The sequence below is a fragment of the Sus scrofa genome, chromosome 10, assembly GCF_000003025.6.
Source record: "Sus scrofa isolate TJ Tabasco breed Duroc chromosome 10, Sscrofa11.1, whole genome shotgun sequence".
NCBI lineage: Eukaryota > Metazoa > Chordata > Mammalia > Artiodactyla > Suidae > Sus > Sus scrofa.
In genome coordinates this window covers 719,083-739,891 of record NC_010452.4, presented here as the reverse complement: position 1 = coordinate 739,891, position 20,809 = coordinate 719,083, and the positions used below count along the sequence as shown (strand labels likewise).

General features: G+C 45.2%; 1 protein-coding gene and 1 long non-coding RNA gene across 2 annotated transcripts in view; one reads left to right on the top strand and one right to left on the bottom strand.

Annotated features, from left to right (window-relative positions):
- Positions 1-14,204, bottom strand: part of UCHL5 (ubiquitin carboxyl-terminal hydrolase L5) — a 35,946-nt gene extending 21,742 nt beyond the window's left edge. Inside the window, 3 exon segments of the mRNA NM_001123210.1 lie at positions 3,345-3,450; positions 5,072-5,135; positions 14,129-14,204. Of these exon segments, the coding sequence (NP_001116682.1) occupies positions 3,345-3,450; positions 5,072-5,135; positions 14,129-14,204 (246 nt within the window).
- TROVE2 overlaps positions 14,514-20,809 on the top strand; it is a 31,044-nt gene continuing 24,748 nt past the window's right edge. The window contains exon 1 of the long non-coding RNA XR_002336171.1: positions 14,514-14,692. This is a non-coding gene — a long non-coding RNA (TROVE domain family member 2). The remainder of the gene's footprint in view (positions 14,693-20,809) is intronic.

The window sequence follows — 20,809 nt, the reverse complement described above, 5'->3', positions numbered from 1 at the left end:
AGCCTCTCACTGTCGTAAGCGACAACGGTGAGGTCAATGAGCTTTTCTAACAAACTACAGAACATGAGGGCGTCTTGGGGACTTGCTAAACTTGCAGGTGTCAGAGGTGACGGTGGTTTGGGGGACTGTGACCCCTGCGGTTGGTGTGTGAGTGAAGACAGTCTTAACAGATTGTTTCCAACCTCAGAACATGGTTCTCACCTCACTCCCTGGAGCACCTGTTACCCCTGTAATTGTGCACTTCGCTGATTAATACCCATCTCCTCCCCTCGACGCGAAACACCCTAGAGGGGAGGGATCATTCCCCAAGCATGGGCACAGCACCTGGCACACTGCAGACACTCAACCATCCTTTCCTGAAAGACTGAACAGGTGGAGAAACACACAAACCCAGCACCAAGCAAGGCTACATGACCTTGGGCAGTAAGTCAGACAGACCTTAGCTTTCTCATCATTGAAGGGGTAACAAGACAACACTGTTTTGCAGAGAACCGTCACCAAGAAGGTCATTCCTGGATCCTCATACGTGAACTTAATTACTAGAAGACAGTATCTTTCGCTCGGTATTTTGCTAATCCGTGATCCACACACATGCACACTCTCAATTAGAGCATATGATCAGCAGATAACAAGCCAGCATTATCTCTACGAACTGATGCAACTCCATCCACAAGTACCAAAACTACACACTTAATCTGTATGACCTCATCACAAATAATATAATTTTAATCAAAATCCTTAAATGCCTGAAAGTATTCCTCTGAGTCTAGAAACACTGGATTGGAAATCATTACTATCAGCTCTTCAAGTCTACAACCAAGGATTATATATTTAGGCAATACACACTATAAACTATCTAGCATATGCTCAGAGGAGGTATACACTACAAAGACTGATAGATGGCATTGCAGTACTGATCAATTTAATTGAAACGGGCATAATATAGTATAAAAATATGAAACTATGGGAAATCACTAATCTGACATATTAATAAATGTGGCAGGACCAATGCAATACAAATAAAACATTATAGTAAGGCAGAAACGTAATACAGAACTAGAAAAATATCAAGGGACTCTAAAAATTATAAATCCATACTCTAGGATTTATTTATTTATTTATTTTTAGGGCCAGACCCACGGCATATGGAGGTTCCCAGGTAGGGGTCAAATTGGAGCTGTAGCTGCTGGCCTACGACACAGCCACAGCGACGCCAGATCCGAACCATGTCGGCAACCTAGACCACAGCTCATGGCAACACCGGATCCTTAACCCATTGAGCAAGGCCAGGGACTGAACCTGCATCCTCATGGATGCTAGTCAGGTTTGTTACCACCAAGCCACAAAGGGAACTCCTCCTTTTTTTTTTTTTTTTTTTACAGCCACATCTGCAGCATATGGATGTTCCCAGGCTAGGGGTTGAATTGGAGCTGCAGCTGCTGGCCTGAACCACAGCCACAGCAACGCCAGATCTGAGACGCATCTGTGACCAACACTGCAAGCCTGCAACAACACTGGATCTTTTAATCCACTGAGCAAGGTCAGGGATTGAACCCACATCCTATGTTAGGTCTTTACTTGCTGAGCCACAATAGGAACTCCTAGAGTACTTTCTACACCTTAAAAATACTTAGGCCTTATAATAATATACATTATATTAACAAGACAAAAAATTAGTTTTACTGAAGCATGTCTTTGCTAAAGCAGTCAAAATTATTTTTCTTCCATTTTTACCTCAGAGCACAAGCCCCAGTGAATGAGACAGACAGCACAAGCAGAGCCCTTCTGCTGCAAACCCAAACGTGCTGGCTGTCTCCAGGACGGCCACGAGCTCGACCGTCTGAGCTGTCGGCTAAGCCGGCTGCTGTTTTCCTGGAACATTCGCTTTGACTTGAAAGGACATACGGCAAACACACACCATTGTTCAGACAGGGTGTCTGGCAGATAGTTTCTTGAAAACAGGGGAAACGAGTCTGTCACTTCAAGGAAAACACCTGACAGTATTTGTTGTCCTGGATAAAATCAGCACTTTCAAGTGAAAATTAGGATTTTTAAGACTTCAATCCGCCACTGTGAGTTTGAGTTTCATGAGACTTAACAACTTTTCTGATGACATAAATGGTAATATTAACGACTGGGCTTTACTGACAATGGATATAACTAAAATAGTCAAATGAGTCCACATTTAGAAGATCTGTGTAAGTCAGCAAATTTTCAAAACGACCAGTGCATGATGTTATCAGATCCTGCATGAGTAAAAGAGCCTTTTGAAGAGCAAGATAAACCAAAAGATTTTAATATAACAAAATACAAAGCTCATTGATGATTTCAGATGTCATATTACAACCAATCTTTAGAAGTGGAACATTTCTGGTGTTTTTTAAATAATATCAAACATATCCATAATTTCCTTAATAAGAAACTAACATACTCTTCCCCCTCCAACTACACATATACGGGACACTGAATTTTCTTCATGAGCTTCAACCAAAAATAAAACAAAAGCACTGCAAGAGAACGAATAAAGAGGCAGACAGGAGAATCCAGCTGTGTGCAATTAAGCCAGGCATTAAAGATATTTACAAAAATGTAAAACAATACCTTCCTATCACTACTATTTTGCAATATAATGTTTCATTTAAAAATATGTTACCATTAACAATACAAGGAATTTATTGTTATTTTTAAATCAATTAATAAATATTTTAAATGTCTAGGTTTTTTTTTTTTTTCTTTTCTTTTCTGTGCATGGTCACACCTGCAGTAAATGGAAGTTCCCAGGCTAGGGGCTGAATTGGAGCTGTGGCAACACCAGATCCTTAACCCAGTGAGCTAGGCCAGGGATCAAACACGCATCCTTACCGAGACAACATCAGGTCCTTAGCCCACCAAACCACAACAGGAACCCTCCTAAATGTCTCCGTTTTAATGTATAAATGACAAACATTAATAAATAATCCACACAGACAGAAACTCTTTGGGGATCCCAATAATTTTTAAGAATGTAGGAATTGCCATTGTGGCTCAGCAGGTTAAGAACCTGACTAGCATCCATGAGGATGCGGGTTCGATCTGCGGGTGTAGGCTGCAGATGCATCTTGGATCCCGCATTGCTGTGGCTGTGGTGTAGGCCGGCAGCTGCAGCTCTGATTCAATCACTAGCCTGGGAGCTTCCATATGTCGTGGGTGGGCCCTAAAAAGACAAAACGAAAAAAAAAAGCAAGTGTAAAACCAAAAAGTTGGAGCACCACTACATTAGAGACTCACAGGTAGAAAAGAGTCCTGTAGAGTCCTGTTGATAAAAAGGGTTGCTCTTGAGACGTCAGCATATCCAAGGACCATACCTGCTTGGCAAAAAATATCGTGTCAAGTCGGGAGTCCTGAACCACAGAGCCTGCTGGTTCTTCTCCGGGCTGCCACTTGAAAAGAAAAATCAGCCCATGAACTGGCCTACAAAATAAAATACAAATTATGGACACCAAATCTTGCTTCTTATAACACACTGTCAATATATTAAGTTTTAGTCAGCTACTTAAGAAATACAATGCAAATGAAGTAAATCTGAACATTTGTTAAAAAGATTTCTAGGACTTCCCGTCGTGGCGCAGTGGTTAATGAATCCGGCTAGGAACCATGAGGTTGCGGGTTCGGTCCCTGCCCTTGCTCAGTGGGTTGACGATCCGGTGTTGCCGTGAGCTGTGGTGTGGGTTGCAGATGCGGCTTGGATTCTGCATTGCTGTGGCTCTGGCGTGGGCCGGTGGCTGCAGCTCTGATTAGACCCCTAGCCTGGGAACCTCCATATGCTGTGGGAGCGACCCAAGAAATGGCAAAAAGACAAAAAAAAAAAAAAAAAGATTTCTATTGCCACCCATAGTTAGTAGAATGCTGCCCAAGACAAGGCTAAAAAACTTGAAATTACATCAATTAAAATGGAATTGTAATGAAAGGTTTATTGTCAAATCTGTCGATTATTCAATTCTACCTTCTATCACCCCACTTAAAAACAGAAAGAACATAACAAAATAGAAGAAAGTGTTAACTCTAGACTGAGTCCCAGTATACACGAACAAAGTTCTCACAGGATGCTCACAAGCAAGTGGCTGAGAACATGCACAGTAGGAAGTAGAGGAAGTCACCTTCACACAACTCTTCTAAGACCTGACTGGATGCTGCACCTCCTGCATGATGAAGTCATCCACCTCCCAAAAGGAGGAATGCCCCCCGTGAACCCTTAAATCTGCTTTCGGGTTCTCTTCAGCCTATCTTTCACCACTGCCTTCCATGCAACAAAAAGCTTTCCTGTCCCCTAAAGACATAACAAATGATGCATCTTTAATTAACCTTCCCTGATAAATTCTCAGCTAGAATTTATCTCTTATTCCATCTAAAATGATTGCTCTTTTTGTGGGGAAAGGGCAAACAGAGGGGAACAATTAAAAAAAATATCCTGGCAGTCCCCCCTGGGACTCAGAGAACGCTTCCCCAAGGGAAAGCCCCTCCAACCCCCATTTGCAATACAGGGTGTTAAGGCTTCAGAGCAGGCAGGTTGGGTGGTGGGGGAATAAGAAGAGGCTCAGAGGAGTGATTCTAGTCAGAGGGATGGGCGAAGAGGAAGGCACTTTCTGGCATGAACGTTTGGAATCTGAATAGTAACCTCCCCAAGAAGCAATGTAATTACATATAAACAAATTCTGAAGTACTATTAACATACATTATCTATTAAGCATGGCTTTGTAGAGTGACCTGTTATTCATGCGTTTTATGTTAAAATGCGTTCCATGTTCTAACACTATTGATCTATAAGTGAATGTTGTTAGAAAAAAAAAAATCAATCGATCAGTACACTGTTGATTTGGAAGCACAGACAGTTCTGAAACCCTTGCAAATTACTCATCTATGAGTCTCAGGTTCTTGGTTATAAAATGGGAATAATAACACCCATACCTCACAGAGCTGAAAAAAACCTTAAAGGAGGCAGTTTTCAGCATAAGGAAATCCAAGTAAAATAAACAGACAAAAGTTTGTGTAAATACAGACATATTCTTTCTAACATAACTAAAAATACACTTACTTTAATTTTTCAAAATTCTCAGGCTCTAAACTCCATATTTCTTCTACTTGGGCTCCTCGGCAACCTGAAACAAGAAATTATTTCTTGAGAAAACAAAATAACTCATTCTTTCTTTGCCATTAAATAAAACCCTAACTGAAAGAAATGGACATTTGAAATCAATATACTTTGACAAAATAAATAAATTATAAAAATCAATCAATCCACCACTTGTAAGTCCATGAACCTTTGGGAGGGCTGGAGGGAACAGATGCACATTTGGGAGCAGTAAGACATGACAAATAGTAAAATGGATAAAACTCACAATTGAGTCCTGTTCCTTCCTTTATTATATTCTAATTATTTACAATGGGAACATACTACTTTCTAACTTTAAAAAGCTCAAAGACTTTCCGTATGTCCCACCCCATGACTGTCCCTCTCAGTCTCTCTCAATCTCTGGCTCCTCTCCACCCACTCCCTTCATTCAGCTGCTGAGGTGCCACAGCTCTGCTCTCGGCCTTCTCATTTTCCTACTGTATGCTTTTTTTTAAGTCGTAATAGTTAACTACTACCTAACAGTGACTTTCAAATCACATGTTTCATGACAACTGCATCTTAAATCCTAATTCTATACATTTTAAAATTAAATTTAGTTTAATTTCAACGACATCAGAATCCCGTACTAAACCTGCTCTTCTTCGAGAACAGAGGTTCTCAACCAGGGTAATTTTTTGTTCCCTGGGGAACATTTCAAAGCATCTGGAGACATTTTTACTGCCACCATTGTCACTTAAGGGTGGGGACGCAAAGCACAGGAGAGCCAACAACAAAAAGAACAATCTGGCCCGAAGTGTTAGGATGAAATCAGTTATCCAACCCAAGTGTCTAATCACTACAAGGCGCGGCCAAAGTACCAAGGTCAAGAACCCTGCTCCAGTAATTCACGGTGCAGTGATGGAGAATTCGTTAAGAGCTCGGCCTCCAATGTGAACCCTGGCTTGCTGTTTACTAGTTATAGGACCAATGAACCGCTCTGTTCGCCATACTCACAGAGCTGGTTTGAGGTATAAACGAGTTACCTTATTATCTCTTTAGATAATTTACTCTGCATGAGATACATTTATAGCACACTGCCCTGCACACTCTAAGGGTTCGCTAAATGTCAGCTGGTATCACTATCACAGCAGAAAAAAAGAGCCAAATTTACCAGGATCTTCTACGAATAAAGTGCTTTAAATGCACTTTCTCCAATCCCTGCAAGGCAAGTATCACATGAAAGAGGCTTAGAGATATTAGGTGGTTAGGTTAACCTAATTCACTACAGCTAATAAATGTCAAGAAACTAATTAAAACCCATGTCTGATTCCAAAGTCTGGGCACTTTTTAATAGTCCAGAATACTTCAAGTGAGAGCTGAAGAAGCCTTTAGACCACCTACAAAAGCCAGGGGTTTAAAAAAAAAAAAAAAGTTGGACCAACCCTGAGACTTCGGGCACTCTTGCAATTCAGGACCTCGATCTGCTCTGTTCAGCAAGTATCTCTTAGCGCCCACTCAAGTTTTATTTCTTTATTTCTTTATTTTGGTTTTTTTTTTTGTCTTTTGTTGTTGCTACTTCTTGGGCCGCTCCCACGGCATATGGAGGTTCCCAGGCTAGGGTTGAATCGGAGCTGTAGCCACCGGCCTACGCCAGAGCCACAGCAACGCAGGATCCGAGCCGAGTCTGCAACCTACACCACAGCTCACGGCAACGCCGGATCCTTAACCCACTGAGCAAGGGCAGGGACCGAACCCGCAACCTCTGCGCCACGACGGGAACTCCCCACTCAAGTTTTATTAAAGATACAAGTGTAAGGAGAGTTACTCCATTTTTGCAGGAGAAGAGAACGAGAAACAATCAGAATGTCTACAACAGGGTGCAACATCCACATACACTAAGTTGCGGAAAAAACCTTATAAATGTAAACCTACAGTTACGAGTGTGGAGACGGGCACGAAAAGACACTAAGGCAATTGTTAACACTGATGCTGCTGCTGCAAATCAACTATAAAAGACCAAACATTAAAACACTGCGCATCTCACACAAAAACACAACAAAAGCCACTGAATTAAAAGAGCCCCAAAATCTTTTGGAAAAATGCAATTTCAAGTGGTAATACCGTCTAAATGATCTCATGGTAGACACATACACACTGCTGTGCAAGGAAAACTGTGTGCTCAACTGTCAGCACCTATCTCCTTGCACATTCAATTCTCATAATTCCCTCATGTACGATAATCAGGACGTGGATTCTAATTCTAGTACTGCCTTCGAGTTCTTTACCTTGAGCTAGAACAGGTCTTTGAGCCTCACTTTCCTCATGTTTACAACAAGGATACTACCTGCTTCCTCCAAACCACACAATTCTTGCGACGTAAACATTCTCAAACACTAAACTCAAGGCATCACTTAATGCTGACTCCTCTCACATATACTAAGCAAAAAGCTGAGGGGAGGCTAGGCTTTAAAAGCTAACAAATCACCGCTATTTAACAAATATTTTCGGCTGGTTCTGTATCCATGGATTCAACCAACTGCAGGTGCCAAGTCCAAGACAGAAAATAACAAACTATCTGAACAATACTTAAGAACTTTAATCTAGTAGGAAACAAGAACATATAAATCAAAGACAAGAACATATAACTCAAAGACAGTACAGTACATACTTTGCATATGAAAGGTACATAGGATACCTTCTGGAAGTTAAGAGGTAAGACTCCGCTGATTAGAAAAAACTTTATTAAATAGCTGGATTAAGTTTCAAATAGGATGACCAAATAAGCTGTCATTCAAATCAGAACACTGTTATTATTAAATTGATTTTAAATTATAAAATACTAAGTACAATGTAATTAATTCGCTAAATTAAAATGCTTAAAAATATTTGATTAATGCATTTTTATTATAACACTGGTGGCTCTAAAATAGCTCTATTACAAACCTTATTTCAAAAACAATCTTCTCAACAATATACCTGGAGCCTTTTTCCCCTGCTGAGGCTCTCCAGAGCTGCTGCAGTGCCTGGGATGGCATCTGAGGTATGCGGGCCTCAGGTGCTGTCTTCCAACAGCGCTGAGCACAGGACTGCTAGTTCCCGAACCTTATCAACAGGTCTACCCGGAGCAGCAGGCGTGACCCCAGCTTCTGCACCTCCCACAAAAAACAGCCCCAGTTATGTCCTCCCTAACCCCGTTTTCTTCCTTTCTTTCCTTTTTTTTTTCTTTTTTTCTTTTTTCGCTTTTTAGGGCAGCATCTGTGGCATATGGAGGTTCCCAGGCTAGGGGCTGAATCACAGCTGTAGGCGCCAGCCTATGCCACAGCCACAACACCAGATCCGAGCCGCATCTGAAACCTACACCACAGCTCACAGCAAGGCCGGATCCTTAACCCCCTGAGCAAGGGCAGGGATCAAACCCACTATCTCTTGGTTACCAGTTGGATTTGTTTCTGCTGCACCACAACGGGAATCCCCTAACCCTGTTTTCAGTAATTTCATGGCATGACAAATGTTAAAGCTGGTGACGTGACTAAATAGGAAAAACCGGATCATCGGTTCTCAGGCAACCTCTCCAAAAACAAGGACTAGATTCGATTATCTGACATGAGCAGGGGGCCCTAAGTTGGAGCCACTGTTCACTTGGACCCCTAAGACGGTCCCAACGATTGTAATCAGCACCTGCCTTCGAAGGTACTGTGTACACCCTCGAACTATACTTTGATTTCTGGTGGGAGAGCCAAGTATTAACTTGCCTCTCCCCCAAAACAAAGTGACAGGCACCTTAGGAGTGGCTGAAACAGACCTTCATGCAAACACCACCGTGGCCCTGGGTCACTCAGATCTGCCTGAACTCACAGGCCAGAGTTGAGGATGAGGGAATTCTGCTAGATTTCTCCCCGCAGACCCAGGCAGCGTCTGCACGGTCACCAACGCCCACTGCTACACCTGAGTTAATGCCTTAAACCAAGAGGAAACGTCAACACAACCATGAGAAAGCCCCCTGGCTTCCTAACGTCAACACTTCAAGAGACAAATGATAAACAGATTTGGCACCAGCCCTGCAGGTCAGGTCAGATCAGTCAGAGTAGCTGAGGGAGGGGCGTATTTCGTACAGAAAGAAAGGATGGATTTTGCTGGGAGACAATTCTCAATAGAGTCCTCCTATTACTCCTTGCTTCTAAGAATTTACCAGATTTGTGCAGGACTCTCTTCTCAAAATAATAATGTCAAAGAGTATATGTCAAAATAATAAACAGACTTGAAAGGCAGAGACAGTGTAACCCTCTGAGGCAGAGGGAAGACTTATATTCTCCGAGAGCCAAAGGCTGACTGAGTTTGCTAGCAGCCTCTTTATAAAATTGGGAGCTCCATGGAGTTCCCAAGTGGCTTAGTTGTTAAGGATCCCACATTATGGCTAGGGTCTGATCCCTGGCCAGGGAACATCTTCATGCAAAAGGCAAGGCCAAAATTAAAAAAAAAAAAAAAGAGAGAGAGAGAGAGAGCCCTCTAAGCTCAGAGTTCCTTAGCCATGAGACTCTCACGCACAGCATCCACCTGTGTCCAGCTCCACTCCATGGACTTGGAGGACTGAGGAACCACTGCAAATGGAAATGTCCTGCTGCCGACTTTGCCAGCAGTGATTCTGTCCCTTAAAGCTGAAGCTGTCTGACAGTATCTACAAAGCGGTGACAGGCACACTTTTTAGCTGGCAACCAGGATAAAATCTAACACTTCGTGATTCTTAACAGATGTTGGATTTTTCCAAATACTTTTGCATTTACTGAGACACATTACGGTTTTTTTGGTTTCTTAATACGGTGAATTACACTGAATCACAAATGTTAAACCAACTCTGAATTCCTGTGACAAGCTCATCTCAGTCAGGATAGGTTGTCTTCAATATATTATGGACTTGATTTGCTACAATTTTGTTTAGAATTTTTACACCCGTGTTGATAGTGGATATGGGTCTCTAGTTTTCTTGTAACATCTTGGATTGGGGTGTCTGGATAATGATGATCTTCATAAAATGAAGTGGAAAGTTGTTTCTTCCTCTCCAATGTTTTCAGAAAAGTCTGGTAGGTATTACTTATTCCTTAAATATTCCACAGAATTTACCAGTGAAGCCATTTGTCTGGGTAGGAAAGTTCCAAATTAACATTTCGCTTTCTTTAATACACATAAGGCTACACTGTTTACCTACCACTTCTTGAGTGAACTTTGGTCATTTCTGTCTTTAAAGGAAGTCTTCAGATTTATTTGCATAAATATTTCCTAGAGCACTCACTGATCCTGGAGCTCCTACTGTGGCACAATGGGACTGGTGGCATCTTGGGAGCGCTGGGGTGTGGGTTCCATCCCCAGCCTGGCACAGTGAGTTAAGGATCCAGCATTGCCCAGCTGCAGCTTAGGTTACAACTGAGCTCAGATCTGATCCCTGGCCTGGGAGCTCCGTATGTTGCAGGGCAGCCAAAAATAAAAAAATATATATATATTCACCTATCCTTTTAACATCTGTAGAATCAGTAGTAATGTCATCTCTCTTATTCCTGATATTGGTCATCTGTATCCTCTCCTTTTAACAGTCACCCTGACTAGAGGTGTATCCATTTTCTTGATCCTTGAGAAATCAGCTTTTACTTTCACGGACTTTCTCTAATATTTTTCTCCTTTCTATTTGACTGCTTTCAACTCTGATGCTACTATTTCCTTTAATCTGCTTACATTAGGTTTAATCTGCTCATTTTTTTTCTAGTTTCTTTTTTTCCCCCCTTTTTACAGCTGCACCTGCAGCATATGGAAGTTCCAGGGCTAGCGGTTGAATCGGAACTGCAGCTGAGGCCTATGCCACAGCTTGTGGCAACGCCAGATCCTTAACCCACTGAGGTGGGTCAGGGATCAAACCTGCATCCTCACAAAATCGTGTTCTTAACCTGCTGAGCCACAAAAGAAACTCCTTTTCCTAGTTTCTTGAAGTGAAAGCTGAAGTCACTGATTTGTCATGGTAAATTAATTCCTTATTACTCCATCTTGGATGGAATTAGAAGTTCACAGCTTCTATTTTTAATTAGTAGATTATCATAATTTGTTTTGCTGTATTTATGAAGTATATATGCACTGTATCAATTACAAGTCTAGTTCTGCTCCATCTTTTTTTTCTTTCTTTTTTTTTTTTATTTTGTCCTTTTAGAGCCACACCCATGGCATATGGAGGTTCCCAGGCTAGGGGTCCAATCGGAGCTGCTGCTGCCAGCCTACACCACAGCCACAGCAAGACTGGATCCTTAACCCACTGAGCGAGGCCAGGGATCAAACCCGCACCCTCATGGTTCCTAGTCGGATTCGTTAACCACTGCGCCACGACGGGAACTCCTCCATCTTTTTTCTTTTCAGTCACACCTGTGGCATGAGTAAGTTCCTGGGTAAGGGACTGAACCTATGCCATGGCAGTGACTTGCACCTCAGCAGTGACAATGCCAAATCCACTCAGCCACCAGGGATCTCCCATCAGTTTCTTAATAAAAACTCTGTTTTACCATGACATTACATTCCACCAAAATTTTTATATATTCACTGAATTCACAAATAATTCCCTCCTCCAGGAAGAAACTTAAATTTACACTAGCGTTCATAGTACAATAAGATGTTTCACTTGAAAGAAAGAACTTTCAAAAGCTTTTTTGAGGAGTTCCCATCATGGCTCAGTGGTTAACGAACCCGACGAGGAACCGTGAGGTTGTGGGTTCGATCCCTGGCCTTGCTCAGTGGGTTAAGGATCCGGCGTTGCCATGAGCTGTGGTGTAGGTTGCAGAACACAGCTCAGATCCCGTGTTGCTGTGGCTCTGGCGTAGGCCGGTGGCTATAGCTCTAATTCGACCCGTAGCCTGGGAACCTCTATATGCCACGGGAGCGGCCCAAGAAATGGCAAGAAGACAAAAGAAAAAAAAAAAAAAGCTTTTTTAAATCCATGAATTGGATGAGAAAAAAAAAGGGGAAGATTAGAATAAACTTATTTTCTCTTTGAAGCATCTGATGACGACACACAACTACCATCACTTAACTTTTTACAAAGTTCTTTGGCTAATCAAGTCAATCCATGAATAACTACAGCTTCACTTTTCATATATGCAGGTAGAAAAGGTACAGAGCCATAAGTCTCTTATGGCATGTCTTTATTTCAAAATTATCTTCAATTTCAAGTTTTCTGCACATGTGAAACTGAAACAGTAGCTGTTGATAGAATGGACTGATTTTATTTTTTTTTAATTTTAAAATCAATAAACTTGCCTGGTACAACATTTCTTAGGGTTAACGTTGATATGTCCTAAAAGTTAAACTTTGAAGGTAAAGTTTAGAGCTACATCTGCAGACATCTCAAACTCAGTGAATGTCCAAAGCTGAACCCATTTTCTTGTCCATCAAGTCTACTCTTCCCTTGTGCCTGTACTTCCCAATCTCCCAAGCTAGACACCATAGAAGATTTTCACCTCTTTTGGGGTACACCCAGTCAGTTAACAGTCCTGTGGATTTAAATACGGCAAAAATGATTGAACCTACCTCTTCCTCTCTAAAGTCTTGACGACTTTATGTCAAGCCCATCATCTGAAAAGGACCATTGTGAGAAGCTTCTAGCTTCTTTCATTTCATTCCAATCCACTCTGCACACCACACACAGTAAATTTTTTACTTTTAAAGCTGTTATTTCAGCATTGAGATAGCTTTGACAGTTAAGTCCCCAGGGACTACAGGGCAATGCACACTGCCCAACATGGCCTCAGTTTACCCTTTCGGCTTCCGATTCAAACACTCCTCTACTCGGTTACACCATGTTTTAGTCCCTTCCTTAGCTGTTCTCGAAGCCATATACGTTAGCCTCACTACCGTTTGTGCCTTTTCATCTGCCTATGTTCTCACCACCTATGTGCACATACTCTAAAGCAGCAATTAATACACCCTATTACAAGTTGCTTCTTAGTTCTTTAGAACAGCAGTCCTGCTTTATTCACCTGAAAAATTCCCAAACCCGGAGTTCCCCGATGGCCTAGCAGTTAGGGATCCTGAGGATCCGGTGCCGTCACTGCTGCGGCACAGGTTTGATCCCTGATCCGGGCATTTCCGCAATTCGCAGGCATGGCCAAGATAAGCAAATAATTAATTACAGTTTTTAAAATCAAAAATCAAAAATTCCCAAACCCTACTGGCGGGTCTGAGATACAGACCTGATAAATGATATCCAAATAGACAGCTACGTACCACAGACAGTATCTACATCAACAGAGAATGTCTACCCCAGCACAAGTTTCAACACATCAGCTAAAATCAGTAATACTTGAGGAAATGTAACAGCTACACACAAGTCTTACTGCCAAAGAGGAAGGTGGGCACAAGAGGGACAGGGCAGGCTGAAGAGGCCAGTATGCTGATCACCTGGGATGAGAGACAAGGACTAGAGCCAGAAGGAAATTAGGAGGCAAGCATGTGGCCTCCAGTCTCGAGCACCGGCTGGAGAAGGCACCCTGCGCCGGAAGCCGCGAATGAGCAGAACCAGCGCGGGGGCCCCGGCGTCCCCCGCAGCCAGTCCGAGCGGACGTCCTAGGGGCCCGTCCCCTCCCGCGCTGCGCCGCCGCCAGCAGCCAGAAAGGTCGGGCTCCTGGGCGCCCTGGACCCCACCCTCGACAAGGCACACCTGACTCTGCCTGCGCGGCAAGGGGCCGGAGTCGGGCACCGGGCACACCTGCCCGGGACGGGGGCTGCGTGGGTCGAGGGAGCTGGGACTTGAGCGCCGAGTCGCGGAGACACGGCGGGGCCGAGGACCGCCACGACCCTGACCGCGTGGGGTGGCTCCCCAGCCCGCCCCGGGGACGCGCCTGCCCCCGGCCGAGGAGGGCCGGAGTCCTGCCTCTCCCTTCCCCGGCCCCACGGTCCGGGGAGTCGCCTCCTCCGCAGACACGGGGCGGCGGGGCCGCACGGAAGCACCCCGTGCCCGGCTCAGGCCTCCGCCCGTGAGTCCCGACCCAGGACGGCCCCCGCGGCTCTCACCGAATCCTTTAATGAGCTCGGTGAAGACTCCGGGGTCGCTTTCCATGAGGCACCACTCCCCGGCATTGCCCGTCATGGCCCCGGCCAAACGCCGCCCCGCGCCCCCTCCGGCTGCGGCCGACCCCGGCTCCAGCTGCCGCCGGCCCCTGAGCTCGGCAAACCCGCCGCTGGCTCGTCAAGCCCACGTCACCCCGCCTACTTCCCGACAGCCTCCGGGCGCCGTCACCTGCCGCGCGACAGAGGCGGGAGGACGCTCTAGCCGCCCAGAAGACGCCGAAACTCTTCCTGGGCCGCGGAGGACCCGGCGCCGACGCGAGAGGGGCGGGGCCGCGGAGGAAGAGCGGGCTTCCGGGCGCCAGAGGAGGGAACATCCGGGCTCCTCGCCAGTCGGGGGCGGGGCCCGGCGAGGGGCGGGGCTCGCTCGGGGAGCCGAACCCGGAGGCCCTGGCGGCGGAGCCGGAGCGGTCACCGCCCGTCAGGCCGCCGCGCGTCGTCGTCCCGCGGCTAGGCGCAGCGTTTCTCCCGGCGGCGCGGCAGCTTCCGAGAGTGGGCCGCCGGGCACAGGTGAGGAAACTGCGGGCAGCCGGCCGGGGCCCTTTGTGCGGTCTGCGCGGCCCCGGGGACGCGTCCGGTGCTCCGCGCGCCGCAGCCCGCGTCCCCGCGGCCGGGGCCGGCGCCCGCCCGGCCTCGCGCCCTCTGGCCCGGGGCGCGGAACCTGCCTCCCCGAGGGGCATCCTCGCTCTCTCCGGCCCTTCCGGACGCCGGGCCGCCCCCGCCGGCCCTCGACTTGCAGAGCTTCCCGCAGGCCGGCGTCGGGAGGGCCGCTTACTCCTCCTCTTCCTCCCCGCCCCCCGCCGCCGCCGCCGCGCCGAGAGGCGTCGCCGGGACCTGGGCTTCGGGAAGACGGATCTTTGTGCGGGAGGAGGACGAGTTTGCCCGGGAGGGAGTGCCGAGGGAGGGAGAAGCCGCTGCCGGTGGGCCGGGGGAAGATAAACAAGTGCAAGGGGAGGCGGTGCCTCCGAGGAGCTGAGGTTGGAAAATTGTGTGTTCATCCGAACACGTCTGTAGTAGTCGTGAGGCCGAAGGAGGTGTTAAATCAAAAATGCCCGTCTTCCCCAATCCCGAAATCGCCCTCCTTCACCCGCCTCTGGCGGAAAGCTCGTGCTAAGTAAGACTCACGTCTGCAACAGGAGTATCGTCTGTGCATCGCTCCTTAAGGCTCTGAGTTCCAAGAAGGGCCCTTGGCTTCCAGAAAAAAAATTCTTGCCTTGTTGAAACTCCGACTCTTTGCTTCTCAGACAGGTAGTCCGTTCCTTGGAATAAGGAAACTTTGTGCTTCAGGACTGCGTGAAGCCACAAAATAGGATGTAGTTTACTGAGGGAAACAGTAGCTTTACATTAAACCAAGAATGGGTATACTGTAGAGGGAAAGCCAGCGTGTGTACCAAGTGTTAAATTTAAAGGCAAAAAAAAAAAAGGAAATTTTCATGAAGTTTATTCCCGGGAGACTTCGACCTCAAACTGGGGTGGAGAGCAAAGGGTGGGGGGACGTCTGTTCTGTTAAGTGTAATTAGATGGGAAAGTTTGTGAGGCACAGGAGTCTAGCCTTATTTCCTTATCATCCATACCTAGAATGAGTGTCATCAGAGCCCAGAGCTGTTTGCAGTACTTTGTGGTCTTTTTTTAATCTGTAATTTTGGTGTGAACTTGGAAGTGTTTTTTGGCGCTAAATAAATACATCAGAAGTAACATCTGCTACCGGCTTATTATGGTGCATGTTGTAGAAATACCAAACTGAAAATTCAGCCCTTGACACAACTTATAAGTAATCAGGAAGTGGGGGGGGGATTTCTTTAATTATGTTGTTAACATTTAATTCTAAGAGCTCACATAAAAATCCTGATTTCTGGGTGTTTGAGAAAAAACGAGACGATCTGGCAGTAACGGGCCATGCTGTCCTGTGTGCAACAGTTCCTCACAGCTTTTTATTGCAGTCTCACTTGACTTGATCCACTCATGTCTGTTACCAGTCTAAGTGGTAGTGATCTGAATTTGTGGCCCCAGTTTTTGTGGTATTGTTTCTTTTACAGCTGTCTTGCCCTCTCTCATAGATGTAAGTCAGCTTTGACTTCATTTACAAGGAATAAACTGGGAGTTCCTATTGTAGCTCAGCGGTAATGGACCTGACTAGTATCCATGGAAATGCAGGTTTGATCCCTGGCCTTGCTCAGTGGGTTACGGATCCATTGTCGCCACAAGCTGTGGTTGCAGGTTGCAGACTCAGCTCAGATCCAGTGTTGCTGTGGCTGTGGCATAGGCTGGCAGCTGCAGCTCCGATTCGACCTCCAGCCTGGGAACTTCCATGTGCAGTGGGTGCGGCCCTAAAAAGACAAAAAAAAAAAAAAGAATAAACTGAAAACTTGTTTGACCTCTTTGGATGAAGTGATCAAAAAGCTTTGGAAAGACATTTAGATAAGTGTACATTCAAGAAAAACATAGGACTCCTTAGAAGTAGTGTATCATTAGTGCTGGTATACTGTAGATGTTCTAGTTTCAATGAATAAAAAGCAGAAAGAAGTGCTGTTACATACTGTGTATTACTAGTACTCACTGATTTCGCATCCAAAATTAGGAAGAAGAAGCGGGCAATGTATAAAATAAGCATAAAAAGAGAAGTGGATAATTTCAGAGTGATCTGTTTAATTTCTTCCCCAAAGGTTTACTTTATAGACATTTAATACAGCTTCAGCGGTATTAGATTTCTTTGAAGGACTGTGCTTTCAGAGCACTGACTAGGTCAGGCAACCGAAAGAATTAACTCTCTTTTGTTGTTGTTAATCTGGATTTACAACACTTGATTATTCAGGAGTGCATTAACTAGTGACCAGTCTCTGACCTCACTCACTGCCCAACAGCCTATTAAACCAGTGACAGTAGAGCTTAAGCTTGAAGAAGGGAGATGGCGGCAGGTGGGGAAGGAAGAAATTAAGGTTCCACGTGTATGTGTCTGTGTGTATCTCTGATCCCCAGCAGGATTGCCCTTATTTCGGAAAACAGCTTCTGGTTGGGTTGCAGTCTGCTCACACTTCTGCCTGGCCAACGACAAATTTAGGGTCCTACAACCCTCTCAGGGTCAGTAATTCAATAAAACACCTCAATTCACTAAAAGCACTCTGTGTACGGTTACAGTTTTATTATAAGGGATGGCAGCCAATGGGGGCAGACAGGGGATTCCTTCTGTTTGTGGGGTCCTGCTTGGCCCATCACCCTCCCTTCACACACCCGCATTCACTAGCTTGGAATCTCCACTGAATTTGATGTCCAGAGTCTGCAGATGGGGCCTCATGACTAGGCATGGTTGATTAAATCATTGACCACATGGTTGAGCAAAGTCTCCGGCCTTCCTCCCCGGAGACATTGATCTGGCCCGAGTTCCAACCCTCGAATCAAATGATTGGTCTTTCTGGTGACCCCATCCAGGAGCTATCCAAAGGCCCAGAAGGACTCACCTCATTAGCATAACAGACATTCCCCCCAGGAAGGAAATTTCAGGATTTTCTTTTTATCTCTTTTTTTATTGAAAGATTCTTTACCTTCTATGGTGCTTTACAGTTTTCAAAAGTTGCACACCCACACTTCCATATAATCCCCTAAAACCCCCGTTTATTAATATCTTACCCCTCTATTGCCCCTGCTCTTTCCCTGTCCCTACTGGTAACCAGTAGTTTGTTCTCTGTATACATGTGTCTGCTGCTTTTTTGTGAGGGTCACAGTTTGTATTTTTTTTAGATTCCACATGGAAGTGGTATCAAAAAGTGTGTCTTTATCTAACTTACTTCACTTAGCATAATGCTCTCCAAGTCCATCCATGTTGCTGCACATGACACAATCTCACTTTTTTATGGATGAGTAGTATTCCAGTGTGTGTGTGTGTGTGTGTGTGTGTGTGTGTGTGTACATACACATCTTCTTATTCACACTTAGATCCCTTCCATACCTGGCTACTGTAAATAACTGCTATGAATACTGCAGCGCATGTATCTTTTTGAATTAGTGTTTTGGGGTTTTTGATAAAAATTCAGGAGTGGTCTTTGAAGCCCTGTGAAGATCATGAACAAAAACCAGATTTTTTTTCTGTACAATTTTTTAAGTTATTAACTCCATTTACAGTCATTACAAACTATTGGCTGTGTTCCCTGTGTTGTGTAATAACACATCCTTGTAGCCTGTCTTACACTTAACAGTCTATGCTTCCAAAAGAGGCCAGATATTCTTTTTTTTTTTTTTTTTTGTCTTTTGTCTTTTTTGTTGTTGTTGTTGTTGCTATTTCTTGGGCCGCTCCCGCGGCATATGGAGGTTCCCAGGCTAGGGGTCCAATCGGAGCTGTAGCCACCGGCCTACGCCAGAGCCACAGCAACGCCGGATCGTTAACCCACTGAGCAAGGGCAGGGACCAAACCCGCAACCTCATGGTTCCTAGTCGGATTCGTTAACCACTGCGCCACGACAGGAACTCCAGATATTCTTTATTATACCACTGTGTCTCATCACCTACCCAATTTTAAGGCTAATTTGTATATCACCACTCAGTGACAGAGTAGCTTGGGACATGCTGCTGTTCTGTTTTTTAAGTTACATGTTAAAAATTAGACTGGGAGTTCCTGCTGTGGTGCAGTGAGTGGGTTAAGGATCCAGTGTTGCTGCAACTGTGGCATAGGTTGCAGCTTCGGCTTGCATTCGATCCATGGCTGTCGGTGCAGCCAGAAAAAAATTGAAAAGAAAAATATATTTATATACCATGTATGTATATGAAGAACTTGACAGAGAAATGCGATTCTCAGGTGACGTTTTTACTCGATGCTCATAACTTTGTAACTTTTTCATGTTTTCCTTTGTTTTTTTTTTTCTTTTTAGGGCCACACCCGCAGTATATGGACATTCCCAGGTTAGGGTTCCAGTCAGAGCTGCACCTGCCAGCCTACCCTCAGCCACAGCAACACCAGATCCAAGACACATCTGTGACCTACACCAGTGCTTGTGGTAACACTGGATCCTTAATCCACTGAGTGAGGCCAGGGATACAAGTTCATGGGAACTCCACGTTTCATTTTTGATTGTATTTCTATTACCTGCATATAAAACATTTGTTATTTTATGCTGATGTCAGAATTTATCCTAAAGGCTTGAATTATATTTTTAATTTCATGCATTGAGTCTTATTTTCAAAATAAATGTGTTACGGGGGAAAAAAAAGCCAATCATGCATAATTCTTGGATAAATGATTCAGAAAATCAACTTTAATCTTGCTTCATGATCCTTAACTATAAATACACTACTACTTACTTAAAAGTGGTGGCTCAGGGCCAGGGGAAGGACTCACAAATAAGACCTGGTGCCTGTTCTCAAAGGAGCCGATGATGTCAGCTGGATATGCTCACAAAAAATAATAAGGGAAAGAACTTGGAGGAGGGGATTTTGAGGTTTGAATTGGAACCTTGAAATCTCACCACTTGGGCCCTGGTGCCGGGAAACTGACATGGTAATATAATCTGATAATTGAATGTCACTTCAAAAGTATTCCTCTAGGAGTTCCCGTTGTGGTGCAGTGGTTAACGAATCCGACTAGGAACCATGAGGTTGCAGGTTTGATCCCTGGCCTTGCTCAGTGGGTTAAGGGTCCGGCATTGCCCTGAGCTGTGGTGTGGGTCGCAGATGTGGCTCGGATCCCACATTGCTGTGGCTCTGGCCTAGGCCGGCAGCTACAGCTCCGATTGGACCCCTAGCCTGGGAACCTCCATATGCAGCGGGAGCAGCCCTCAAAAGGCAAAAAGACAAAAAAAAAAAAGTATTCCTCTAACAAATATAGCTAATAAGCAGGAAATAGCCAGGTGGAAGTAACCCCAGAGAGAGTGTGTTTTTGTAAAATCTAAAGGAGAGGCTGGCAGTGTCACATCCAGTGTAAAGATTGAAATAATATTTTCTACCGGAACTGCAGTTAATTGTGTCAGTGTTTAAGAAGCCTGTCGGTGTTTTTGGATTGAAAGGCAGAGGTAGATGCCGTAGTGGAAAGTGGTTAAGAATAAAAGCCATCAGCTGCTGCAGGAGGAGTTGCAGCCTGTGCTGCACTCAGTAATTGTCAGTGGGTCCCCGGAGACACATGTCACGTGATCGCTGCCTCTGAAGGCACCTGAGGCCGGGGCCTGCTCCAGCATCAGCTACTTTCTATCAGAGCCTGATTTGGAAGGTGGACACCCATATTTACAGCACAGTTCACGTCGCTGTCCTCAGTCATGGTCAAAACAGGAGGCTTTGGCGCAAGCACCTGTCCACACCAGCGTGTTCCCCCTCCGAGACCCAAGCAGGCATTGCTCCTGACTCGCCAGACTTCCCCGCAGTGGGAACCCCCTCAATTTCCTTATTCCTCTTCCCTCCTCGAACATCCCTTCACCACCCCCCCCCCCCGTGAGTGACATCTTTCTCTTGCTCTCAAGGGCCAGACCCACCCCGAATGCTCTAAAGCTGCTCTCAGGGATCTTACTCCCTCCCTTAGGCCTTTCTCCGAGGTCTTCAACTCTCCAGAGCTTCCTCCTCAGTGTTCTCTCATCTGGAAAGGTAAAAAGAGTCTTCCTCCAGCTCCCTCCCCTTCTCCTACCTTCTCTCTGTGACTCAGCCTCTGGAAAG